Raw genomic sequence first — 24,731 nt, 5'->3', positions numbered from 1 at the left:
CAGACATCTCTGCGATTCAGGCAGATGAAGGAAAAGGACACAAGGGAGCAATGGGCAGAGGGCAGCTCTCCCTGGAGGAAGGTGGCTTCCTGGGAGCTGACACGTGGTCCACTGCCCAGAGCTTGCTTGCTGGGCCACAGGGGGAAGCTCTGGGAAGTGTTCAGGTGCCCAACTGAAGGTCCTGTGGAAGGAGGGAAAGCCCTGCGGATTTCGGGGTCCCCAGCTCGTCGGCTCTGCCTGTTGTGTTTGGACACCAGCTTCAGGATGACTTCTTTTGCCTCTGTGTCTACCAGTTGCCCAGAAGATTGTTGCCACAAGGAAGAAGCAGCAGCTGTCCATCGGCCCCTGCAAGTCCCTGCCCAACTCTCCCAGCCACTCCTCCGTCTGTTCTGCACAGGTGTCTGCCGTGCACATCAGCCAGGTATGTCAGGTGGGATGAGGGACTGAGGGGACCTGGGACCAGGGACAGCGTGGAGACAGTGCTGCAGTCAGTGCAGAAGTCGGCTTGGCTCGTTCCAACTGAGGAGATAACAGCAGTGTGTGTGTGATTGACCCCCATTCCCTTCAGAAACTGCCGTGGCCAGCTGGGGTTTAGGGGTCGTTCCTGAAAGTGCTCTGTCTCCTGCTGCCTGGAATCCATTATGAGCCACGCTGGCCCAGGGCAGCGCCAGGAGTGTGTCCGCTGCTGATTTAAGGCACTGTGCTCTGGTCTTGGTCCTGGCCCACTTGCAGGTTAACAGTTCTCAGTCTTGTGGGTGAACCACTGTACGCCTCAAGTTGGCAGCGCAATTCCTTATAATTGCCACCTCCCCCGGGCCCTCTAGAAACTGCTCTCTTTACACAACAACATTTTGCTAAATTATTTACTTGGAAGCAAATGAAATAATTGTCACTTTGAAGAACTTGCAGAAGCCTGTTCAGGCTACTGTCGCTTTATTTTGCCTGCACTGGTTTTGTGATTAACCTTTCTTGCTAGGTGGTCTCTTGGCCCTTGGGTCCAGAGGGTGCAGTGCCCGGGAAGGCAGTCCATTCCTGTGGTCTCTGTTGTGGGCTGTGAAGGCTCACTCAGGAATGTCAACGCCGTACTGTTGGCGTCTTTAACTTCCTGCGAGCCTGGAAACATCTTCCAGCAGCACCCGATTTCCAGATGTCATCTGCAGAATGTTCCTTGTGGTTCTGCTGAGCAAACCAGGTCCCTCTGCTCCCGTTCTAGAGCAGAGAAGGAACGGGGAAATCCATTAGTTTAACTAGCCTCTTTGCTTTCCAGAGGGAAGGGAAATGCTTACATTTTAGCTGTTTGAAATGCTCAAGTTTAATGATAGATGCTTTGATCCCTTTGGTCACTTTCTTAGACAAAACAACTCTGAGATGGCGGATTTCTAGAATGAGGCCTTGTGTGCTTGCTGCGCACAGCTGGCAAAGTCACAGAAGGCTGCCTTCCGCCCTGGCTCACCTGTGTCTCCCCACAAGACTTGAAAACTGGGTGACTGCGACCCCACTGAGGTGGTGACCTTAGGTTCCAGGAGTGTGTCCTTAATGAAACCTTGGTTTTGATCATTGCAGACAAGTAATGGCGGCGGGAGCCTAAGTGACTACTCCTCCTCTGTCCCATCGACCCCAAGCACCAGCCAGAAGGAGCTTCGGATTGATGTGCCTCCCACTGCCAACACCCCCACGCCTGTGCGGAAGCAGTCCAAGCGCCGGTCCAACCTCTTCACCGTGAGTGTCAGCCCTGGGGAGAGGCCTGAGTGTGACACCGAGGAGCCTGGGTCCCTGTTAGCGTGGTGGTCTGGTGGTCGAGTGATAGTCGTAGAATCCAAGCTAAGTTAATGAGAATGGCATTGACTCCAGAAATCTAAGACAGCGGTGGGAAGCCAAGGTCTGGATGCTGAGTAGAATGGGAATTCTCCATGGAGAGCAGTGTGCATGGAGAGCCTTGGTGTCTTGGATTTGTAACAAGCATTTCATGGTCTCTAGAGAGACACTGTCTGCATCTTACACAAAACAGAGCTGTGTGGCATTCTCAAAGGTATGCACCCATTTCTTCAGATGGGAGATGGGAGCCAGCCTGTTCTCCATGTCTGAGAACTTACCTTGGTGGGTGCAGGTCGGGGCTGGGGCAGTGCTGGCTCTCAGCCCCATGTGCCCTGGGCTCCCTGGGGGCTCACAGCACACAGAGAGTCATCTAGGAGTGTTTGAAAACTGGAGATCAGGTATTTAGGCTCACATTTAGAAACTCAGAGTCCGCGGGTGGGGCCCTGACCTGTGGGTGGCTCTGGGGACAACTGAGATAAGGAAATTCCTGAAATATAGGAGACACAAACACTGCCCTGCCCACCCCCATCCTGCCCACCCCCATCCTGCCCACACAGCAGGCATCACCAGTCAACCCTGGAAGGCCTTGCAGTGGAGCCCAGAACACCAGGCAGAGCTGCTGGCATGTGACCCGGCAGGAGCACTCTCCCCGCCTGGACTAGCTCTGTGCATGACAGGTTTTAAACCAGGGGTTCTCAGCCAGGGCACTTCTGCATCTGAAGGACTTTTGGCAACTTCTGCAGAGATTTGGGGTTGTCACACTATGGGAATGGGGTGGATGGGTCAGGTGCTGAAGGTACCTGTCGAGAGTAGCAGCCCGGGTGCTCCTGAACTTCCTGACTCTCACAGGCCAGCCCCACCTACAGAGGAAGCTCAGCCCACCTGCAGGCAGTGCTCTGATCACACCTGTCTCCTTTTAGTTGGTTGGTGCTGACTCAGACACAAAGAAGTTCAGTGTTTCCTGTCTTAAAGTGAAGGAGAATACCCCCACGGGAACTGGGAGTGCATATCTCACCTGCCTCCCTTACCTGATGATGCCCATCTTGATGCCACGGGTGCCGGCCAAGTCTGGTAGATGCCTCGTCCCTCTCCCGCCCTGAGACAGTCAGTATCGCCAGGGTCTGCTGACTGCACAGTACCACTTAACTGCTCTCTGCTCCTTGCTGATTGCCTTGTTCCATGCTGCTCTGGCAGAGGCTGCTGTGCAGACTGATCAGAGAGAGCAGGCCCAGACCCTGGCCTCCCCGACTGGCAGCTGTTTGAACTTAGGCAAATCACTTAACCTCTCTGAGCTGGGAAGGTAGCACTTGTGCAGTGGGGCAGAAGAGCCCTGTGGCATTGCTTTCCCTGTTCCCTCATTACCACTAATGTTCCGTACGTGACCTCTGATGGGGTCAGGTGGGAGTAGCTGTAAGACGGCTGGCTGGAGGGGAGGCAGTGTGTGTCTCGGTGCAGGGAACCTCTGCTGGGCCTTCAGTGTCCGTGGGCGCACACCAAATGGGACACTCGCCCCAGTGGCTCCCTCCCAGCTCTCCCAGGGCAGGGCCTTGTCCAGTGAGAAGTGGCCACCCCACAGGACAGGCTGCACATCCCCTCTGGACTCAACAGGCTGGTGAATGCATCTGACAAGACAGCTTCTGTGTCTGTCACTGCCACCCCTGTTAGGAGCTGGGAGGGAGAACATAGCCTCTGGCACCCGCCAGGGTCACATTAGCTGCTCATTGTCTTTGGTTTTTATTCAGTGAAAGAAATAAAAGTCCAGGAAATGCCTTTAAAAATAGAGCTGCTTACCCAGGCATGGTGGTACAGGCCTGTAATCCCAGCAGCTCTGGAGGCTGAGGCAGGAGGATCTCAAATTCAAGGCCAGCCTCAGCAACTTAATGAGACTGTCAGCAAGTAGTGAAACCTGTCTCAAGATAAATAAATAAATAAATAGATAGATAGATAGGAGTCGGGATGTAGCTCAGTGGTGAAGCGCCCCTAGGTTAGATCCCCAACAACAAAAAACAAACAAACAAAAAAGTAGAGTTACTTATAAGAAGATCAGCAGCGCACTCTTGTCCCATCCTCTAAAGGGGTAGCTGTGGAGTTGGATTGTGCCAGAAAATAGAGTCTTGGACCTTGTCCTATAATGGGTAACCGATCATCCATGTGGACTATAGAGAGCACTTTAAGACGGGAACAATCAAAATAATAACCCAGTTAATAAATATTGACTTAGCCTCGCTCGCGGCAGAGCCCTGGTTCTGCTCAGAGTCCAGGAGGAGGGCTTGTGCCAGAGTCCGCTGCATTCAGGAGGAGGGGTCTGGAGGGAAGCTAGGGGCTCTGCACACTGAAAGGAGAGAGCAGAATTCAGGAGAAGGGCCTGCTTGCAGCTGACGCAAGACCACGAGGAAGCGCGTGTGCACACGGGCATCCAGGAGGCCAGGGAGCCAGAGTGCAGGCTGGGTGGGCAGTGCAGGAACCAGAGAGAACCACCCTGCATGGGGACTGAGTCGGGGGACGACTGATCGCGGCCTGCCTGTGGCCTGTGCAGGGTCCGTGTGTATCCTCTTCCTTTCTAATGTTGGAAGACCATTTGAGAGTGAACCACTGTAGTAGTAACCAAACCCAGCTGCCCGACTATATTAAGGAGAACAGAAATGGGAGGTCATGAAAAGAAGCCAAGATGAAGTTGGCTGAAATCCCAGCAGGGTCTGCCTGTCCCTGACTGGGTTTCAGTTGACACAATTGTGGTGATGGTGGTGGTGACGATAGTGGTGATGCCTAAGTACTGAGTATTTTTAAGTAGAAGATCTTAGATTAACTCCACTAGATGTCAGTGTCATTCAAGGAATGAAGAGAAGGCAAATCAATTTTGAGATCTTGGGAAGTAAGAAACTAAATTCTTATTGCTGCCAGTTTGTTCACATTCTTAAGAATGTAAGATTCGGTAGACTCTTCATCTCTGGTGATCTTTGGCATTTTTTTGGCTTAATTGTCAAAGTGTATATTTATTTAAAAGTATCTAGAAGGAGGACACATGTACCATATGGGATCACTCTTAGTGAATAAAAATCCATGCATCTGGGTTTATAATATGCAAGTGAAGAGGCAACAGCCACCTTATTTATTAGTGCATTACAAAGAGGCCAGAGTTAATTAAATAGTACACACACCATTTTTTCAAATACCATTCTTACATATTTTGTAAAGTAGACGTGTAATGAATAGGCTGGGCTAACATTTTCTACTCCCAGATGTTTTTGTTTGCATGTATTTACTTTTTTTAAAAACAAATCATGTGTACCTTACATGAAATGGTACAAATTAAAACTCTCTGTATTAGTAGCTAATTATGTATGATCTTTATAGTAGGAATTATACTTTAGTAATCAAGAGTAAAAATATATTTTGAGCATTTTGAAAAATTATTGTTTTGAGAAAACAAACACTAAAAGACTGTTTCATCCCTGGTTTTGTAATATGGGTTCTTATAGTGATTAATTTAGTAGCCCCAACTTACTTGTGGTTGAAACATTTTATTTGAAAATGTTTTCAAATATAGCAGAGTAAAAAATATACACACATACCACCTTCCAACGCACCAAATTCAAACGTTTTTCTGCTGCTACCACTGCTGCTGCGTCAAGAAATAAGTAAATCCCAAGTGAAGGGTGAAGCCCTCCTTGGTCGCCTCCCAGATGGGGTCTCCTGCCTCCCTCCCAGGGACCAGCCCTGCTGAATCCCTTGCGTGTTGTCTCTGTTCACGTTTTAAGCTAGCTTGGTCCTCACACAGTGTGCTGCGCTGCTCTGCCTCCTTTCACACTGTAGCGATGGTGTTGTTGATGTGGTATTTCAAAAGCTTGCTGTGTACTGTCAGTGTCATTAACCAGAGCTAAGCATGCCTGTGTCCCAAGACTGTGCAAAACAGTAAACACCTCACAGAACTCACTGTGAGAACAAGATGTGCAATCTGTATGCAGGTGGCAGTTCTGAATGGCACGCTGTGTTTTTGTAGAGCCTGGGTGCCCGTGACAGGTGCTTCCTCAGCCCTTCCTTGCTGGGGAGAAGGGGAGAGTGGTGTCTCTTTGATAGGAAGGGCTCTTGCAGCAGTGCTCTGTCCAGGTACACAGGTATGGGTGGCATGTCTCTTCCTGGCTTCTTTCACCTGAGGGAAGTGAAACGTCTTTGTAAGGAAGCGAGTGATCATCAGGTGACCTGCACTGAGCGTTTGTGGAAGCTGAGCGGCCTTTCTCAGCGCTCGGGGTCTCCACGTCTTCTGAGCCAGGCACACAAACCCTGGTTATGCTCGCACTAGTGTGCAGCAGGCTGGACGCAGCTCTCCGACAACTGGTGGGTACCAAGGACCCCTGCGTCTGACATCCCCAGAGCCATCTCAGCCGTGACGGAGGATGCCGTCTGCAGGACAACAAGACGACCTCGCTGGGGATTTACATGGGCTGCAGCATTCTTTGTCCAGTGAATTTAGTTTTTTATTTCAATTTTATTAATATAGCTTATTTGGACAGAGTAATTGTTGACCTGAGATGCAGCCTGCCCTCTGACCATCAGCTTGCCCAGCTCTTTGCTGGCATTTAGGTTTATGACTCTCACCAGAATGTTAGTTTTCAGGAAATTTTGGTTTGATTTTTGCAGTGAGGTCTTCCTAGGTTCCAGTTCCTAGCTGAGCGTGTGATCAGATGTTGGATTTAGTTTTGTTTCTGAGCTGTTCGTGGCAATACAGTTAGCCGTTTCCTCCTGCTCGGGAGATTCTGCTCTGAGAACAGAAGTGGCTATGGGGACAGATGTGCTGCCCTGAGGAAGATGTTAATTTTTTTTAAAATGTTTGTTTTGTTAATTATTCTGTTTAATAGAGAATAATGAAGATGGATTTCCAGATTTAGGAATTTAGAATTTGTAAAATTCCCAAAGTACTGTTAATGCTGTACGTCAACCTAGAATTGTTTTAAATGTTCTGTCTGCAAGCTTTAAAATCCATCTTACAACTGGAAACCTGAAGTGCCAGCTTCTGTATGAATTAAAATGTGAAGAAAGAATCTGAGATCATTACACATTATTAATTTAAGAATTAATTAAAGAGAAAAGAAAACCCCCAGACCATAGCTGTGATTCCTGAAGGGGAATTGGTGAGCACCTCTCCTTCCTTCTATCCCAGAGGGCAAACCCTGTGTGTCTTCCTCGGCTGCTTCCTGTTTTCCTGTCGTCCCATTCCAGCTTTCTAACATCCTAAAGGAAATAAGGCACGTACTGCCAAACACATAGTAGGTGTTCAGTAACGGTGAGCCCCTGTGGTCACAGAAGCAGCACATTTTCTAATGAGCGCCCTTTGAGGTGCCGGCGCTGCCTGATGTCACGGGGGCCCTCTCCCTGTCTTCTCACTTAATTCTGGCAGCAGCCTCTCCTGGGATCTCGAGCCCGTCCCGTCGGCCTGGCTTTCTCATGTCCTGTGCCGTCACCCCTTTTAACATTGTTTTAGAACACCGGCCGCAGCATCCCACATGCCTTTGAAACTGGGTTTTATCACCATCGCGGCTGCACTGGACACCACCAGGTCTCTCCATTTCATATATCATTTCAGATTTGAAAAGCACATGAAAATGTTTCTCCATTTTCAATATTGCGTGAGTAATGTTCCCATTGAAAAGTAATGGAGTGAAGTTGTCACTTGTCAGCACAGTTATTAAGGAGGACGAGTCTCAGATCTTTCTCTCATAATAAAATAAATCTGTCAGAAAATCACGGCGCTCGCCCTTTCTCGCGCCATCAGTGGATGGGGACTTGGATGGGGACGCTCTTGTGGTCTTGGCCAAGTTAAGGTGCACCTCAGGTTGTGGCTCCCTGGTCACATGTGGCCCCCTCCCCGCTGGCCACCAGCCCCCGGGTAGCTCTGCAGTGTCCACGCTCCCTTCGAGATAATTGGCTCCGGAATGAGGCAGACCCACAGAGCTGCTCGCTCTTCCCAAATACCAGCGTTTTATCGGGAGGAGGTTCCTGGGATTTTCCCCTTATTATTTTCAATGGTATGGTACACTAGTTTAACTTTGAAATCACTGTTTTCTACCCACTCAGAAGCAAGAGAAGGCAACACCGCCCACACCTTGGCGCTGATCAAGGGTGCACATTTAAATTGCTCAGCTGACTAGTTAATAGAATTTTTTAGATCATTCAGACGTTAATTAAATATATACATTTATGCAGACTGTTTTCCGACTAAGCAGCAAGGAGCCCCTTTTCTCCTTGGCTGTGTTAACTGCAGCTCTGGAATGTGTTTTCTTCTTGGGCGTTACTTTCCTAGATGGTCCATTGGTTTCTAGTAATTGAATTTTGAACTCTTTGCAAAATTATCTTTTAATTCTTTTTTAATGAAAAAGTCAGGGGGAAAGTTTAGGAAATTCTCTGGAATGATGAGTCAGTGCAGATGAAGTGCTTGCGGGTCTGTTTCTGGGATGTGTGTGTGCACACACATGTGCCAGATGTGGCCTCCAGGTCCCTGTTGTCAGAAGCGTGCGGGCAGGGGAAGAGCAGGCGTGTGAGCTGCGGCCCTCACCCAAATGCCAACTTTCCTTTGCCTTGCAGTCTCGGAAAGGGAGCGACCCAGACAAAGAGAAGAAAGGCTTGGAGAGCCGCGCGGACAGCATCGGGAGCGGCCGAGCCATCCCAATTAAACAGGTACGCAGCGTCCCCCTCCCTGCCCGTCGCCGGAGACACACCTCGGGTCGGCCGAGAGGACGCTGGCTCGGGTGCCAGGGTTTGTTTGATGTGTGGTGTTGATGAATGTAGAAGTCACTCACTTGACATCAATTAGAAGAGGTTCCTGGGAGTATTAAAATGGGATCATTAGAATGAGAAGAGGGAAATGTGACAACAGATCTAATGAAGTGCCGCGTGCCCACTACATATGGAGGGCCCGTCCAGGCAGGGCCGGCTTCACAGGCTGCCTTTGTAGCGTGCCTTTGATTGGGCTGCTGGCCGCCAGGCGACACGGGTAAATCAGATCGCTGTACAAGAGCCCCTTGTGATCACAGGAATAGCCCGACGTGGCCCTAATTTGCTCTCGCAGACGGACATCTGAACGCTGTTTCAGGCTGGCCTGTGACAACGAGGCAATTAGTTGTGATAATCCTCGCCGGCGCGTCAGCTGTGTGCGCTTGTTTGTAATTTGCTAATGAAGGAATTGTAACTTTGATTAGGTTCAGTTTCATTTAGACCTTATTATATAAAGGAACATTTACAGCTGTAATGTGGGGCCTTAATTAAACTTCCTCATTACACAACAGGACTTGAATTCAAGCATTTGTTTTGGCCTGTGCTGCTCGCCTGAAATAGGTTTCCATCAGCCCAGAAACCAGTGCTAAATCACTTTGTCGCAAGTAAAAAGCACTGGAATTCACGTGTGACGTGTGTTTTGCCATTTTATTTCCAGGGAGAATGAGAATAGAGTTCAGCCCCACACAGAGGCTTCTGGGAGTGCCGTCTTTTAGTTTGTTAAAGGAAGCCAACTGATTTAGTGTGCTCTGCTCAAGGAGAAAAAGAAATCTGTGGGCAGGATGATAGTTCTGCCTCCAGTGGACACTGCTTGTCCGCTCTGGCCCTCTGGTTGATATCGCCTATGCCCTCTCCTCATCTGTAGGGACTTGGATTTATTTCTCCTTTAGGAATGCACCTGAGCACTGGCCACTCTTAAAGAGGGACAGAGTCTTTCCTAAAATACAACTGGACCATTTCGGCAATAATAGGTTTCACTCATTTGGAACAAACAGGGTACAGCTTTGGTGGGGGCTGGGCAGTCCAGAGTGCTGACCTGGGAGAGGAAGGGGTAAGCAGGGCCGCAGCACCTGGGATGAGACCAGAGGCCAGGAGTCCACAGGGCCTCCTGAGAAGCCCACGACTGTTGCAAAGCCCCTCAGCAGCTGCAGAACTGAGTGGGCCTGTGCCCCCATCTTTCTCCCTGCATCAGGCTCTGCCCATGAGTTTCCAGGTGGGGAGAAGGACAGTCTGGATGTGGTGACCAAGGCCATTGTGCCTGTGTCCAGGACACACGTTCACATACCAGGTGACAGTGTGGGTCAGCTCAGGGACCCCCACAGCTTGCTAGGACCCTTCAGTCCGTGCACGTGGTCTCTTCCTTCAGCTCCCTTATTTATAACCTGACTCTCCGTCATGTGATGCTGGTCTATAACATTTATGCTGTAGGAGTTTCACAATCAGGAAGGTCACTGTTTTTTTCTCACCCCTAGACCTGGCACTAGGATATGGACTGTGGGGAAGATTGAAAATCTCCACGGTTCCTGGTTCATGTGCACTGTTGACTTGGGTGGGCAGGAGCCCCTCTGCCAGTCAGCCAGGCCCCAAGTGAGCTTGGGCCTTCACTTAGTCTTGACCCTGCTCATCTGTGGAGGGGATCCTCACAGACGGGGCTCCCCTTCTGTGTGCAGGCTGGTATCGACCATCAAGTGTAACACAGTCGAATCTAGTCGGTGGCAGCCTTTCGATCGTGAATGTTCACCGTCATCTCACTGAAATCTAGAGACAGTCTGGTTTCCTGGTGACTACTGGACTCTGGGAGCTCCTTGTCCCTCATCCGTGCCCTGATGTGTAGACACAGACTAGCTCCTTCTGGGTGTCCAGGTGCCCCAGACTTCAGACTCCTCCTCTGTAAATCGGGGCACCGGAGGCTGTCTGAATCCTCCGATTCCACAAAGGATGCCCCCGTTCCCGCAGCGCTGGAGTTTGAAGTCAGTGTCCAGAGCGCCCTGTCAGAGGCCCCCCCGTGCACGCTGCAGGCTGTAGATGGTCCTGTGGGCTCATCTCACCGGCCTGCATGCACCGTGTTTCTAAAGGAGCACAGATCACTTGAGAGCCTCCGAGTTCCTCAGGCCCAGTGTGATGAACTCAACAACGTGGAAATGAGAGGACGGGGCGCTACCTACCCAGCGTAGATGAGAACTCAGCAGCTGTTTGTTGAGCAGTCGAACAGTGCCCGTCAGTGAAGCGCTTTCCTACAGCCTCCAGGCTGGAGGCTTGCCATGCTGTGTGCTGAGTGGGACCCTGGGGGCAAGTGCCCTGACCAGGCAGTGGGAAGCATGGGACCCGCCTTCCACAGGACCCTCTGCCCAGTACCTGTAGCCCTCCCCACTGCCCAAGTGATGAGAAGCCTGCAAAGAGCTCTGGAAGCAGAGTTTTGGGTTAGAAATCAAATGTGTGAGCCCTGACCTCAACAGGAGCTTCAAGGGCTTGCCTACAGCAGCCCACCTCACCCGTGCGCTCAGGTGGGAATGGCCGTCCCCTCAGTCCTCTCTGCGTCTGTCACCTTTGTGTTCCTGCCCTTCTCACCATCAGCAGGACACCTTGTCCTCAGGCCCACCAGCTCTCTTGCCTGATGGCAGAGGGGTAGCTCTGGGGGCTCAGCAGGCCAGGCGTCGTGGTCATGCCCCGGGCTTGGCCGGGCCCCTGTCCTGAGCCGCGCCTCCTCTCCCCACAGGTGGACCACGTCTGTACAGGTTGCACGTACGCGGTGGGTAATTTTAACCCCGTTTCACTTAAACTCTAGACTCCTTCGTGTGAGAGCCCAGGCTCCTCCCCAGTATGGGAGCCGGCCGGTCCAGGGTCAGGACTTCCGCTGTCCCCACCCCAGCTCCAGGTTTATCTTCAGGAACACGGCCGGCCGGCTTTCTGGGGCTTACCTCCGTTTCTCCTGGACCAGAGCCCACCTCTCATTGTTCTGTCCTTTCCGGGGCCTTGCAGGGGACTGGTTCAGAGAGTTCTGTTTCTTTACTTCCTAACAAGATAAGGTCTATTCGAATAAAAATTAAAAAGCAAAGCAAGAAAAATAAAAGCCAGAGCCCGGCTCAGCGGCGAGTGGGCTTGTCACGTATTAATTTTTCATTGCTGTGGAGAGTTGTACATACATAATCACTTGATTGCAGTGGGAGTTGGGGAGCTCCTACGGTGTCATTTGCATAAATCTTGTTAAGTCAATGGCAGTTAATGAAGTACAAATGAGCCTGGAGAAGGTGACATGCAGACCGTGGGTGGCAGATGGGAGGTCTGTTTGGGGACGGCAGCTGTGTGCTCGCCTTTCTTTCTTTCTCTTTAGCATTTTTTAATCTCTATATTTGAGTACAGACACACAGCCGTGGGCCTTGGCCTCTTCCCCTTCTGCATGCTGCTGGCCCGAGCCCCGGGCCTCTCCCGCCGCTGGTGTGCATGCTGCGAACAGAGGCCACGGGCCCACCTTGTGCTCGGTAGCGCGCAGAGCAGATCTGAATGTCTAAAACTAATCAGTTTATCTTGTCATGCTTATGCAGTTGAAAGTGTGTTTGGGTTGGTGGGGACAAACAAAAAAAACCCTTCTCACTAGGTCTTTGGAGGCAGGGTTTTGTCTCAGGAGGTCTCAACAGCACTGTCTTAGCTTGGTGTGTTCCATTTCCATCTGGGCCCTCTGACTGGCCACGGGGGATTGGCAGTGCAAGGGGTTTAGTGAGCACTGAGAAATGCAGAGGTGGGGATCTCACCAGATAAGTAGGCTGAGCCGAGGCCCTTGGTCAGCATGGGGCCCCAGCCTGTCTAGCTTTGGTTAGCGTCCTGGCTGTGGGAGGCTTAGGTGCTCAGAGATTCTGGGCACAGTGGTACCATTTTTGGAAGTCTCCTGCTGGTTTGAGCCTTTGCTTGGTATTTTGAGAGGAATCCAGGTCTCCATCACACTGAGGAAATGTAGGCAGAGAGGTGTGTGAGCCCCAACGGCCGTGCTGGGATGTGCTGCTGTACCCGAGCTACAAGAGCCGCCTGCTCCGCGGATCCCACCAGGTGGTCCAGCCAAGGTGGTTTCCCAGCTATAGGGGGTCACTGTGACCTGCTGGAGACCTTGGATCAGACTTGCTTGCTTTTGCAATGCTGAGGGGTAAACCAAAGGAGCATGGTGTCTTCATGAAGCTTCTTGAAAGTCTCGATTTTGACCTTGCACCTGATGTCAGGCCACCTTTAGAGAGGAGAGTCAGAGGTAGGAGCACAGTTTCTCACAGTGGTAAGGCCGCGGGGAAGCCCTGCCCAGGGTGGCAGCGGGAGGGCCGCCTGGCTGGGGCGCTCTCCACACCTGGCGCCAGGCCGTGAACGTCTCCCAGCCCTGCTTGATTGTCGACTGTCAGTCAGAGAAAGGAGCCTCGGGAGTTCTTCCCCTTGTGGGCAGCTCACCTGTGTTGTCTGGTACCTGGGCCAACACTAGGGCTGTGTTGTGTGGCGTGGGAAGATAGAGACAACCCAGTGACGCCACGAGGACATTCCTGAAAGTGCAGCATTGGGCAGCGCGTGGGCCTGTGTGCTGCTCACCGAGGAGACAAAACCCCAAGACGGAACTGGAAGAGGAGCAGGCCAGGCAGCTGTCCTCCAGGAGCACGCAGAGGGAGAACTTGGCAGGGCCACCTCCCTGCAGCCTCTGCAGGGCGGGACGACGCTGGCTGGTGTTGATGGAGCAGGACATAGCGGGGACAAGGTGAGCAAGAGTGCCACGTGCACCACTCAGGACATGGGTTCTGCCCACCAGCTCCCTAGGAACAGGTGATTCGCTGACCCCGCCCCGGTGCCCTGGAAGCTCACTTACCTCACTTGGGTGAATGACTTCCCAAGAGCCTCCCATTCAGCCTGGGTCACAACAGTCTTGGCCCAATGAAGATCATGAAATTGATGCGTCACGTGGGCATGTCACAAGATTTTACTCCCAGTCCTCAAATATCTCAATGCCGCTGGCCAGACAGTCCCAGGTATCTGGATGCTCCCCTAGGAATCCACAGTCATCTGTCTTGGAATGAACAGGGCACACCCTCCGCTGGTCCCCGGCTGTTTGGGCAGCGCAGGTGGGTGGCAACATGGTTTACGCAGAATGCTTAATGAGACCACTTTTACCAAAGTGAGGAATCCATCATTTAAACATAAACCTTCAAAGCAATTTGAAAACTGTGCTTCCCTTGGCCACCAGGGCTCCATGAGGGCAATACGCTGAGCTGCTTTGCCCACCGTAGACTGCGGTGCAAAAATGATGCTCTCTCCAGGACCCGGAGTTAATGTTAGAGCCCGTGTACTTGATGTGTTCAGGACCTAAGAGCTGGGTAATGTCTAGGGGTTCATTGTTGCAAAATAGTGTTCTTTTCCTTGAAAGTTCAGCGGGGATGGTGAAACTGGACTCCTTATGAGCTCAGAAATAGGCAAGAAAGGAAAAACTCACCCAGAAGCAGGAGAGTTTCTGCAAATAGCTAATGTTGGCCCCTAGCACCACAACTGAATTTTCATAGTGATACATTAATAAGGTGTTCATTTCTGGAATGCTCTCTTCAGACTCGATCAATCTGTAAGGAGCCTGGGCTCATCCTTGTGTTGATGTGCCCTGGGTCCTCTTCTGGGCCCGAGAGGACAGTAGATGTCTGTGGCCTGGCTGGCTCAGGTGTGCCGGGAAGACCCAGCCCGAGGGCTCTCACCCCGGGGGCTGATGCCCAAGGGAGCTGTGTTTGCAGAATCCAGGGACCAGCAGCCCCAGTAGAGGGAGGGCAGAGAAGCCAAGGTGCTGGCCCTGGAAGTGAGGGGGGCAGGGGCGGGGGGGCCTGGAAGGCCAGCTGTCGGGTTGCCCAGGGCACTGGCTGCCCACGAGGTACTGGTTTCCCTGCCTTCGTGGTGGAGTGTCCTGCAGTTTTCCACAGAGTAGTCATGGGGATGTGGGACTGGTGACCGCCCAGAACCCACTCCAGCTCCTGCGGGGAGGGTGCCCGAGCCAGGTCCCCGAGGATGGACCAGCATGCCTTTGCCTCTCAGAGTGGCCTGGCCCCCGTGATGCGCCCTTGCTCTGTCATCACAGCACGTAACGGGGATAATTACCTGTCAGCGCATTACCAGTACCAGAGCTTGTTGACCCCACATGAGGGCCCGACTGGCCCAGGCTCTGCCCTGTCTACGCCTGTGAGGCGCCACGGTGCCCATGTCGTGGATGCGGAAAGTGAGGCTCGGCAATGTGTCGCTTGCAGAGGTTGCCTGGGCTGCTGTCCTAAAGTTCCACCGACTGGGTGACTCAGGCACAAAGTTCCCTCCGGAGTCCTGGAGGCTGGCAGTCCAGGGTCCAGGCACAGGCAGGGCTGGTTCCCAGGGAGCCCTGTCTCCGTGGCTTGGCGTAGCCTCCTTCCTGCGTGTGCACTCCTGGCATCTCGTCCTCTTCTCACAGGGACATGCGGCCCGTTAGGTTAGGGCCCCACCCTTAGACCTCTTGAACTTACAAGCCTCCTCGAAGACCCTGCCTCCAGCTGCCGTCACGTTGGGGGCAAGGGCTGCCACGTGGGAACACGGTTCAGCACCACCCAGCTAACAGCAGAGCTGGGCCAGGAGCTCCCGTGTGTGACTGGGGGCCATCTGTAACCTGCTCTGTCTTAGACCGAGGCCACTCCACTCCCATCGAGCGCGTCTGAGAGGGCAAAGGACCCCTGCAGGCAGTGGTGTGCGAGCTGCCTAGGAAGCACTTAGGACTCTTCAGACTCTTGTGACAAGAGCATTTCCATTGAAACCCTCCTAGCGTGTACCAAACTGCAGTCACGTGCCGCATGACATCATGGCGGGCAGCAGTGGTCTGCGCATACAGTGGTGGTCCCAGAAGATTCTGTTGCTTAGTGACATGGTTCCCACCCTAGTATAAGTGCCAGACTGCAATCACATGCCACGTGACATTATGGCGGGCAGCAGTGGTCCACATAAACGGTGGTGATTCCAGAAGTTCCCACCCTAGTGTAAGTACACTCAGTGAAGTTCCCACAACAAAAGTCAACAACAGTGGTGCTTTTGTTTCTCGGGACATGTCCCTGTCATGAAGCAGCACATGATGTGTCTTAAGACCATTGACAGGCTCAATCCTGCGAGGCAACACATCCTACTGTGCGCAACGCGTTCTGTCTCATTTCTAGCATTTTATTCCTATTTAACAGAGACTTCTGTTAGCCTTGTTTTGAAAAGAAAAGCAAAACCCCTTTTCCATGGGGACTGCTCCTCAGGACCGAGGGCAGCGGTCAGGTCTGTAGCTGGGGATGTCCAGGAAAACACATGGTAATGAGTAGGCGCCCACAATTCTTGTGTTTGTCTTAAATATAGCCTCCCTCCTGGCCTTCCAGAACAGTCTGTGCAACAAGTGCCTATGGTGATGGCTCTGGTGCAGTGTTCTTAACCTATCAAGATGATGCCCAAGTACCTACCTCCTTACGGAGGGAGCCCACGCATGACGGGCTGAGAGTCCAGGGTGCCTTCACTTCTGGATGTTTTCTGCCCGGTGCTGTAAGTTGTTTTGCAAGCACAGAGGCACAGTAGGCTTCTCCCAGGCTTGCTTTTGCTCCTGGTGAATGGATCTGGACACCCATTGAACACCAGTTCTGTAGGAAAAATCACACTGGCTTTGGAAACTTCATGTCCGTTTGGAAATCACCACGGTGGGACCCCTGGGGCACCTGGTGTGGCTCCCCCACAGCATCTCGCCGCACTGTGTTCTGAGACTGTGCCCTGACCAGGGTCCCGGCCTGAGGTTCTGTTTGTTTTGGTTTTGCAGCACTGGGGACCGAACCCAGGAAACTCCTACTGAGCCCAACCCCATCCCTTTTCTTTTTTATACTTGGGATCCTCCTGCCTCAGCCTCCCGAGTCACGGGGATTACAGGTGTGCACCACCATGCCTGGCTCACACACCCTCTTGACTGGTTTTTTCTGTGGCTGACTCCACAACCTTTTGCTCCAGAAGTTCCACAGGAGGGAACAGGGGGCATAATGTGGCGCGGGCCCAAGCTGCACAGGCTGTCTGGTATGGACCAGATGAGGTTTGGGGGCTTCAGTTAAGTGTCAGTGTCCGTGGGCCCCAAGGTTGCCCAGGCAGTCGGGTTGAGTTTCGAGAGATTGCACTTCCACATTCCCAGGTATGCTGAAGGTGCTGGGCTGGGGCCACACTTTGGCTTCCCTGGCCGTACACCTGGGGTCACCGGGGCTCCGTCCTTTCCTCCTTGCACATGGGGGTTCCTAACCTTGGCTACGACTTCTGGCGCCTCTGACCAGTGCTTGTCAGGCTCTGCCTGTCCTTGAGGCCCGCGTGGAACACTTTGGCTCCGGAAAGACGTGGGCAGTGGTGTCTTCTCTGCCCCCTCCTCGGAGGCCTTGTGGAGCCTGGAGTCTTCCACTTCCTGTTGCTTAGAAACCTCATCCAGGTGCTTCCCCCAGGGCAGGCTCAGGAGGGGCCGGAGGGAGGGAGGCTGTGGCCGTGAGGGTGGCTCTGAAGGATAGTTAGAATAGGTTCATAGTGTGAAATCATTTTCCTTCCCCCAAATGAATTCTGTGTTCCTAAAAAAGAAAGTTATACTAGAGAATTCACTTTTTCTTAAGTTATACTTTAAGAAAAAAATATGATTTAAAATTCCTTAAGTTTGTCTCTTTCATGTGTTTAAGATACTATACATTTCACACAGTGTATTCACTTTTTTTTAGTCTTTGAAATGACCCACAAAGGTCTCAGAAAGCCAGTTTCTTCTAAAACTACTCTACTTCTCATTGTTCCTGTGCAAGACATCCCATCTAAATAAATGTCTTTATGTTCATCTCATCTAAATAAATGTCTTTATGTTCTAATTTTACTCAGATTTTTTTTAACCATCAAATGCACCAATTTTAGAAGTGCCAGACTGTTTTTATAATTGCCAAAGTTGTACCCCACTACTCCATGAAACCCAGCCTTTGTGCTGGTAACACGTGATAAAAGCAAGAGTGTTCATTGTTCGGAGGTCATTCTGTAGAGGAAGTGCTTCTGTTGTTTTAGAAACACATGAGACTTGTTTGTACAAATAGGTGGATACCGCCCGAGCTACACAGGTGCTACTTGAGACGTGCTGTAGAGAGTGGTGGCACCTCCCCTTGGGCTCATATATAATGGAACGGAAATTAAACAGTGAGAAATCACTCTGTGCTAGGGTTTATCATTAACAAAATGATAAATTCCAACTCTTTAAAAAAAATCAGGAGAAGCAGAACATTAAAAGTGTCCACCACGAGGACTGAAAACTGGCCTGGCCTTGTAGGAGGGTAACCTGGCAGTGTGTTTTTGAAAAGGAGATGAAAATGTGCTTCACTCTGTCCAGTCATCTCTTGTAGAAATTTATACCAAGAAAATAATTCACTAGGATAAAAAAAACCTTAACTGTAAAAAAGAAAAAACAAAGTTCATAACAGAGTTGTCTATAAATGTCAGTGACAGGAGGCAGGGACCTCGGGGCGGGGGGCTGGGGGGTGGAGTTGGTGATGGCCAGGTAGACAGCACCGGGACGCACTGCTGCTAATGAGTGAAGGTGAAGACAGACTGTGGGTGAGTAGCACATGAAGGAACATGGAGTGCACCCGGCTTCCGGCTGGATGCACAGGAGCAAGCGCAGGCTGGGGGCGGATGGGGACCCTGGGAAGTCTCAACTATTGGTACTGAAATAAGTTTAGACCCAAAGAAGTTGCAAACACAGTACAGAGTCCCTGTATACCTTTTACCCAACTGCCTCCAAAGTGAACATATTTACACAACCCTGATACAGTGATCAAAAATCAGGAAATTAACCAAGTGCAGTGGGCAGCCTGTCACCCCACAGCTCAGGAGGCTGAGGCAGGAGGATGGCAACTTAGCAAGATCCTGTCTCACAGTAAAATAGGACTGGGAATGTAACTCAGTGCAGAGGCCCAAGGTTTGAGGGAGAAGGGCCTAGGCAGCCAGGACCAGAGGCCGTGAGGTCGGGCAGGGCCAGGACGAAGGAGTGCGGAGGTGGTCTTCTGATGAAGTCGACTTCCAGCTTGACGGAAGTGCTGGTGGACACAAGGGGGGCCCTATCGGCCAGACACTTCTGTACTCATGCTCCTGAGCAGGGACCCAATAGAAAACCTAGAACAGACGCGCGGGCAGAGGAGCCACCAGTCAATGACAGTGAGGAGCTTGTGACAGGGGCGGAGACGAGGAAGGAGGAAATCCCACAGACCACAGAAAGAACAGGCCACACTCCCACTGGACTCTCAGCTCTGGGGCCCCTTCTCTCCGGAGCAGTCTGTCTCTGTCACCTTTGCAGTAACCCTGCTGCTGGCTTGCTGCTCTGTGTCCTGTTCTTCAGTTCTTTGCTGAACGGACACACGTTCAATACCTGGTATCAAAAAAGAAAAGAAAACAAAAGGATGTCTGTATTCACCGAGTGCTGGTAACAGATTCCGTCTGTCTGGCCTTCCTCCTTTTCACTGAGACCCCATCCAGGTCCCCCATTCTGTATAACTGCTGTGTGCTCTGGTCACCTGCACTCTGACAGTCCCTCAGGCTCCCTTACTTCCCGTGTCCTTGACACTGTGGCTTGGGGACTGCCTTGGCCTGGATGGTGGGGGTTTCTGCAGGAGGAGGTGCGCTCCCCCAGCCCAGCCTGTTCCCGAGACCTCCCGCTGTGGGCATTTGGATAAGGCGAGGTCGGCAGGATTCCTCCCTGGGAAGGGGCATTTTTTTCCCTTCCAGGAGGATCACTGGGGAAAATCTGAACACCCTGCCGATGCTCTGTAAGTCAGTTTTCATGCTATAAATTGTGTTCAGTGAAAGATTTTTTTTTTAAATGATCATAAAGTGCCCCGGCTGCCCTGTGTGTACACACGTGTTTGCTTTGGTGGCAGAGAGCTTCTCTCCTTCCCTTCACAGGGAACCTCAGGGTGGTTGGGGCACGTGAACCAGTGTAGGTATTGATGGGGTTGTAAAAGCCCTCTCCCATGGTCATGCACACAACCCAAGTGTGTCCGTGGCCTAATGGCCTGGTATTCTGTGCCCTGCCTGTCTCTGATCTGTCCACTCACCAGAGGACCTTCAGTCGAGCTCTGGTTGGGCCTTCCTGCAGTGGAGAGAGGCTGGGCCTGAAAGGAGGCCCTCGGGAGGCCCAGGTGGGGAGCAACTGGGAGTGTTGGGGAGTGGGTGGCCTCCCAGGTCCATCTGAAGGTCAGGGGGACCAGAGGGCCCTGGCAGGTGAGCACATGGTGGTTTCCTTCTATTGAATGTGTCACGGTGTCTGTCAGGCAGCAGATCTGCCTTGACGCTGCTGTAGCTCAGGGTCACACTGCACCAAGGTCAAGCAGGTGTCCTGAGGTGCCCCGGCCAGCCTGTTCTGCCCCATCATTGGTGCATTAAAATTGAACATTCTCAGGATTTTGCAGATTTTTCTTAAGTAGTTTGTCTCAGAGAATAAAGAATATATATATGTATACACGCATTTGTGTACACACATCCGTGTGACATGTTAACTACCCTAACACATGCTATGGTTATAGCACATACCTTACCACATAGATGAGCCCCAAGGTTTCTTTTCTGTGGTCTTCCCACTTCTGGCCAAATAACTAAATGTCTGCTCTGCCTGCATTGGAATTGCCGTGTCTCACCACACAAGCAGCCATTTTTAAAGCTAGAAGTGGTCCTCCCTTTGCATGTAGGGAAACGGAGTCCCAGGAAGGACAGATGACTGCCCCAGCTCCTCATGAGGTGATGGGTTGGAGCCCACCTTAGCAGAGGCATAGTCCTGGTCTCTGCCCCCACAAGCGCAGACACCACAGTTGTCATTCTTTGTGCGCTGTTTTAAAAAAATCCCAGTATTAGTGTTTCAAACTAGATATTCTGGTTGTATTGCATCTGGCAGGTTTTTTCTAAGTTGAATTCCCTTGAGCGTCATAGGTTTGAGGAAAGGAATAAATAAAAAGTGCTGGATTTTTAAGTACTTTTTGTGGTCCTTACAGGGGAGCACAGCCACTCTGTGTGTGCACACATCTCCAGTGGGCTCACAGGTCCCCGGCAGTGAGCCAGGGACGGCATTATTTGCATCATTTGAGTGAGGAAGCTGAGGCTCGCTTTACATTGTAAAGCCAGAAAAATCCAAACCCAGGTCTGCCATTTCCCAAACTCATGGTCTTCTCATTGAGTGGCCCTGTCTACCACTGAGCCACCGTGCAGCGAATCAGTGACATGAGAAATTCAACATCAGCCAGGCCTGGGACAGCTGCAGAGACATTTTCTACATAGCGCCAGGGTGGAGGGGTCTTCGGTAGGTGGCCTCCATGTTCTGGAGTCCAGCTAGACCTACAAAACCTCATCCCCACTGCAAAAGTCCTCCCAGTGTACCCAGGGGCAGTTGTTTGTCATTGGAGTAGCTGGAATTCACTGTGGTTTTAATTAGTTGATTACTGGTTCTTTAAAATGTACTATACTCACTGTGGGTCTTGCAAATTGGTAACTGGTAGCTACCAGTATAATTAAATATTTCAGAGCACTTGGCTACAGTAGCATTGAACTGTGAAGAAATAATGTTGTATAGCCAATCAAAAAGAGATACTTGTAAACTCATTTACAGCGTCAGTGTGTGTTAGGACCATCACAGAGATGCTTATTGCAGGAGAAATTAAAGATACAATTTTGTGCTAAGAGGCAATATAGAAATTAGTTCCTGAATTACTTGTTAATTGATTTGGCAATTCCCTCGGGTCTGCGTGCTCCTTTTCCACCCGTTTTGTGGTTGCGTTCAGTTAACAGTGACTATTCCCAGAACAATAAAAATATTTTTCACACTTAGATTAGATATGCCCTTACTTCAGACTGCCCACGTTCATATTTGCAGCCCCCCAAATCCCTGCCTTAAGGGCTGCTGTGTTCCTCCGGGCGTATTGTCGCCTTACGCACTCCCATCAAGGGAGAGGGCACGGCGGGGTCCAGGCATCTCTGCAGAAGGAAAACAGGTTTTCACCCCTCATGTTTACAGTACTCTCCTGGACTCCACCTCCCCCCATGGAAAGCCTCTTTTTTATCAACAGAAGAGGAGATTCCATTGACTTTATTTATGGAAGACTTTTTTTATTGCTTGCAATTCAGCAAGAACAACTATACATAAGACCATTGGTAGGGAAGTGCAGATCACTGCTGGAAATGATACCTGAGGAAAATGGGACCTGTTTACCCCCCTTGAAACTGAGAGTGGACAAAAGATGTGCAAGGAGGTCCTGTGCTGCTCAGAGGAACTGCTGGGACCTGGCTTTCTCTCCAGGAATTAATGCTGTCCTTGTGGGGATGGGGGGAATGGCTGGAGTTCATACACACTGGTGTGGGGGGACAGAGTGGTCATGGTTTCAGCCTTCTGAAGACAGAACCACTACCCTTGGGACAGCTGCTAACCTGATGAACTTGACTTTGTTTTGCTGTACCTGTGGCCCAAAAGGCAACATAGAAGACTGTGAAAAATATCATTCGCTAATTCTAGGCAAGTATGTTAATTGTTTTCTGTTGCTCTCCCCACCATCACTTACGTATAAATATCATTATGCCTTTGCTTAATTAATTAGGCAGTTGACATGCTCTTCCCCCAGTGTTTACTGTTTAAAATATATGACAGAAAATATGTGCATTTAGCACTTTCTTTTAAAAAGTATAAAGCTGTGGCTAGAATTAATGCTTGATAATTTTTACACAATTACTCTCGTACTTACCAAGTAGATATGTTTGCGTTATAAATGTTCACAACACTGGACTATTTTGGTAATTGCCAGATTTTTACTTCATTATCCAATCTGTATCAGACACAGCCTTTGTGATTGTAAGGCTTGATAAAAACAAGAGTGTGTTCGTTGTCACAAAGTTATTTTGTAGGAAAATGGTCTGTGTTGCTTTAAACATACACATATATGCATAAATATACGTACACAAATATACACACACAGAGATGTAAATATATCGTTATATTGGTCTGTATATACAATAAAATGAATCTTAACTCTGAAAGCCGCCTTGGCCGTAGCCGATCGCAGGGGCAGGAGCAGCCGCTGCACTCTGCCACCCTGCACCAGGCCCTGGGTGAGACTCCTGCTGGGGGCAGGCTGTGCTGGGAGGAGTGGCAGCCCAGGGCCTGCTCCCTGAGGGCTTGCTGACACTGTCCTCACAGGGCCCCTGTTGCGCAGCCTCCACCATCCAAGGGGGTGGCAGGGGAGTGATGACCTGTCTCCCTCCAGTGCCACTTTGAGTTTCCAGTCCACTTTGAGTTTCCAGGTGACATGGGCAGTGGCTCCCCGTTGGAGAATTCAGCAGCAGATCCCATCCCGGCTGCTTCGGGAACAAGGGGGGCTGCAGAGCCCTGGGCTGCTGGGGCCTGCACATCTCCTCAAACTGCAAAGAAGAAACATGTTTGCTTTCAAGATTGAAGGACACAGCCGCGGATGCTGGCGTTTACCAGTGGACCTGACCTTTACCTTCTGCTCCCTGAACATGTCTTTTGTTTGAATATTATTCCTGGCATGCATCGTAAATTACTGGCCGTCTTCCTCCAGGTGTTCAGGTGACTTTGGTTCTCTGCCAAGGCCCACCTCAGGTGCCTGTGCTGTGGTTTGGGGGCTTTGACCTGAGAGTTTAAACCAGAGGACACTTGGGCCACCCACAACTGAGGGCTTTGGAGCGGATGCAGGGCTGCCAGGGAGCTCCAAGGTGATGAACAGTCCTGCCTGATATTCTCCTGATATTTCTGCACTTTAATGACTATTTCTACTAATACTTGGACTAATAATTTTTAATGGTTCACATTGAGTAGGTGACATTTTGATACATTAATGAGCCTTATCAATGACTTCTAAAAGTTCTTTCGTGTGCCAGGATACTTTGCTGCTGGGCCCCCTGAAGGAACTGGGGAGGGTGTGGCTGTGCTCCTCCCTCTGTGCCCCCTCAGCACAGTGAGTCACGGTGTCACCGGGAGAGCAGCATCCATCTCGTCACACCAGAGGGGCTGGATCACACTTGGAAGGTTCATCCTGGGTTCCCTTCAGAACGGTTCTCCTCTGCAGAAAGTTCTGTCGAGATGCTAGAGAAGCGGATGCCTCGCAGACAGAGGGTGCTTTTGGGGTAGACAGACCCCACTGGACACTGAGGGCCAGAGGACAGTGCTGGGACACGTAGGAGAGGGAAGGTTGCTGGCTAAACAGGCTGGCACTGTGTGGCAAGCAGGTTGGCAGCTTTTCTGCTGGCAGCAAGAGGCTCCCGGGGACCGAGGCCTGCCCAGGCCACCGTGGGTCCTGAGACGGGCACACTGACACATTGCATCTTCTGGAATTTTGACAGGCATCCCAAAGAAACATTAGCTTGCAGAGTGACCCTGAATTGTGTTCTGCTCAGTGTTTTCTGGTTGTCGTGGGGCTTCTGGGAAACAGTAGCCATTCTCGGGCATGGGAACTGATGGAAGAAGAAGTACTTTGAAAACTGTAAAGCACTCGCCCAGGCTGTGCCACTGTGCCAGGCCCAGCTGCCCCGGTGCGTCAGCCCCTGGAATGGATGTGTCATGAGGTCAGGGGCTTATTGTTATTAATCCTTTTGGCCAGTAATGTGTCCCACACCCCTGGAACCGTTTCCAGTAAATACTTAACAAATGAAGACTCAGTTCTCACAGTGTCTTTTGAGCGTTAATGGTAAACTCCCCACTTGACAGATGAGCGGATGCTCAGAGAAGTTTCGCCATTGGCTCATTGTCACACAGCCTGGAATGGTAATGCTGATGTGCTATCCAGGAGGCTGCCCAAGAGTTACAGAGAGGGCTGAGAAGGTCAAGGGAGGAATCACTGGGTGGGGTCTGTTGATATACTGATGGACCTTTGAAGTTGAAAGCTTAAGGACAGTCCAGGGTAGAGTTGGCACACATTGTCCTAAGAACAGCAGATCAGGGAGAAAATTCTGGAAGCCTCTGCACACCTGGGTGGCACATTACTCAGGTGTCATTGGTGTTCCTGTTCCACACAAAGATAGTGGGTGTCTTGCAGGACTCATGGGCCCTTTACTGTGTCGATACAGGGGACCTCCCAGAGAGGATAGCGCCTGTGTCCTATCTTTTAGACAATCTCTTGGAC

At 51.0% G+C, this 24,731-nt stretch overlaps 1 protein-coding gene across 7 annotated transcripts in view; it reads left to right on the top strand.

Annotated features, from left to right (window-relative positions):
- The window catches only part of Agap1 (ArfGAP with GTPase domain, ankyrin repeat and PH domain 1), a 483,685-nt gene that overhangs the window by 230,087 nt on the left and 228,867 nt on the right, over positions 1-24,731 (top strand). For all 7 annotated transcript variants that reach the window (XM_027956197.2, XM_027956196.2, XM_027956198.2 and 4 more), the window contains 3 exons: positions 294-421; positions 1,564-1,719; positions 8,395-8,487. In XM_027956197.2, the coding sequence (XP_027811998.1) occupies positions 294-421; positions 1,564-1,719; positions 8,395-8,487 (377 nt within the window). The remainder of the gene's footprint in view (positions 1-293; positions 422-1,563; positions 1,720-8,394; positions 8,488-24,731) is intronic.

The sequence above is a fragment of the Marmota flaviventris genome, chromosome 11 (assembly GCF_047511675.1).
Source record: "Marmota flaviventris isolate mMarFla1 chromosome 11, mMarFla1.hap1, whole genome shotgun sequence".
NCBI classification, from domain to species: Eukaryota; Metazoa; Chordata; class Mammalia; order Rodentia; family Sciuridae; genus Marmota; species Marmota flaviventris.
The sequence above is the reverse complement of the archived record's forward strand: the minus strand, read 5'-3'. Positions and strand labels throughout refer to the sequence as shown.